At 61.8% G+C, this 453-nt stretch overlaps 1 protein-coding gene across 1 annotated transcript; it reads right to left on the bottom strand.

Annotated features, from left to right (window-relative positions):
• Nucleotides 1-30: 30 nt before the first annotated feature.
• Nucleotides 31-423, bottom strand: ANKRD33 (ankyrin repeat domain 33; the record flags this gene model as incomplete). Its single annotated transcript, XM_009083259.1, has 1 exon — nucleotides 31-423. A coding segment is annotated over exon 1 (393 nt), but the record flags the coding sequence as incomplete, so codon positions are not given.
• Between the last annotated feature and the right edge of the window lie 30 nt (nucleotides 424-453).

Below are 453 nucleotides of genomic sequence, written 5' to 3'. Positions count from 1 at the left end.
CTCGGCCACGGACAGCCTGCGCTTGCCCACCTCGGGTGGGCTGTCGGGGCAGACGGTTTGGCAAGCAGTGGTCACGAAGGGGCTGGCGAGGGACGTGGTCATCCGCACCATGTGGTCCAACACACCGTCCTCCTCGGGGTCGCGAGGGATGTTGATGGTGAACATGGATTGGATCTTCTCCAGCATCCTCCTGCTGCTGGATTTGGGGCTCAGGGCCTTGGCCACCAGCTCGGCCAGGGCGGGCCACTCGGGCTTGTACTGCGTTCCGAACTGCTCCGCGCGCGGGCGTCGCAGGAGGGTCCTGATCCGCACTGTCGTCTCGAAGTTGCCGGTGAAGATTGCCCACTCCCTGGCTGTCTTGCCCTTCATGGCATCCACCGCTTGCAGGTCAGCTCCTGGAGACACCACGATGTGGAGAACCATAGATTAATAGAATTTAAGGGTTGGAATGGA

Source organism: Acanthisitta chloris, unplaced genomic scaffold (assembly GCF_000695815.1).
Source record: "Acanthisitta chloris isolate BGI_N310 unplaced genomic scaffold, ASM69581v1 C16204398, whole genome shotgun sequence".
Lineage (NCBI taxonomy): Eukaryota > Metazoa > Chordata > Aves > Passeriformes > Acanthisittidae > Acanthisitta > Acanthisitta chloris.
The sequence above is the reverse complement of the archived record's forward strand: the minus strand, read 5'-3'. Positions and strand labels throughout refer to the sequence as shown.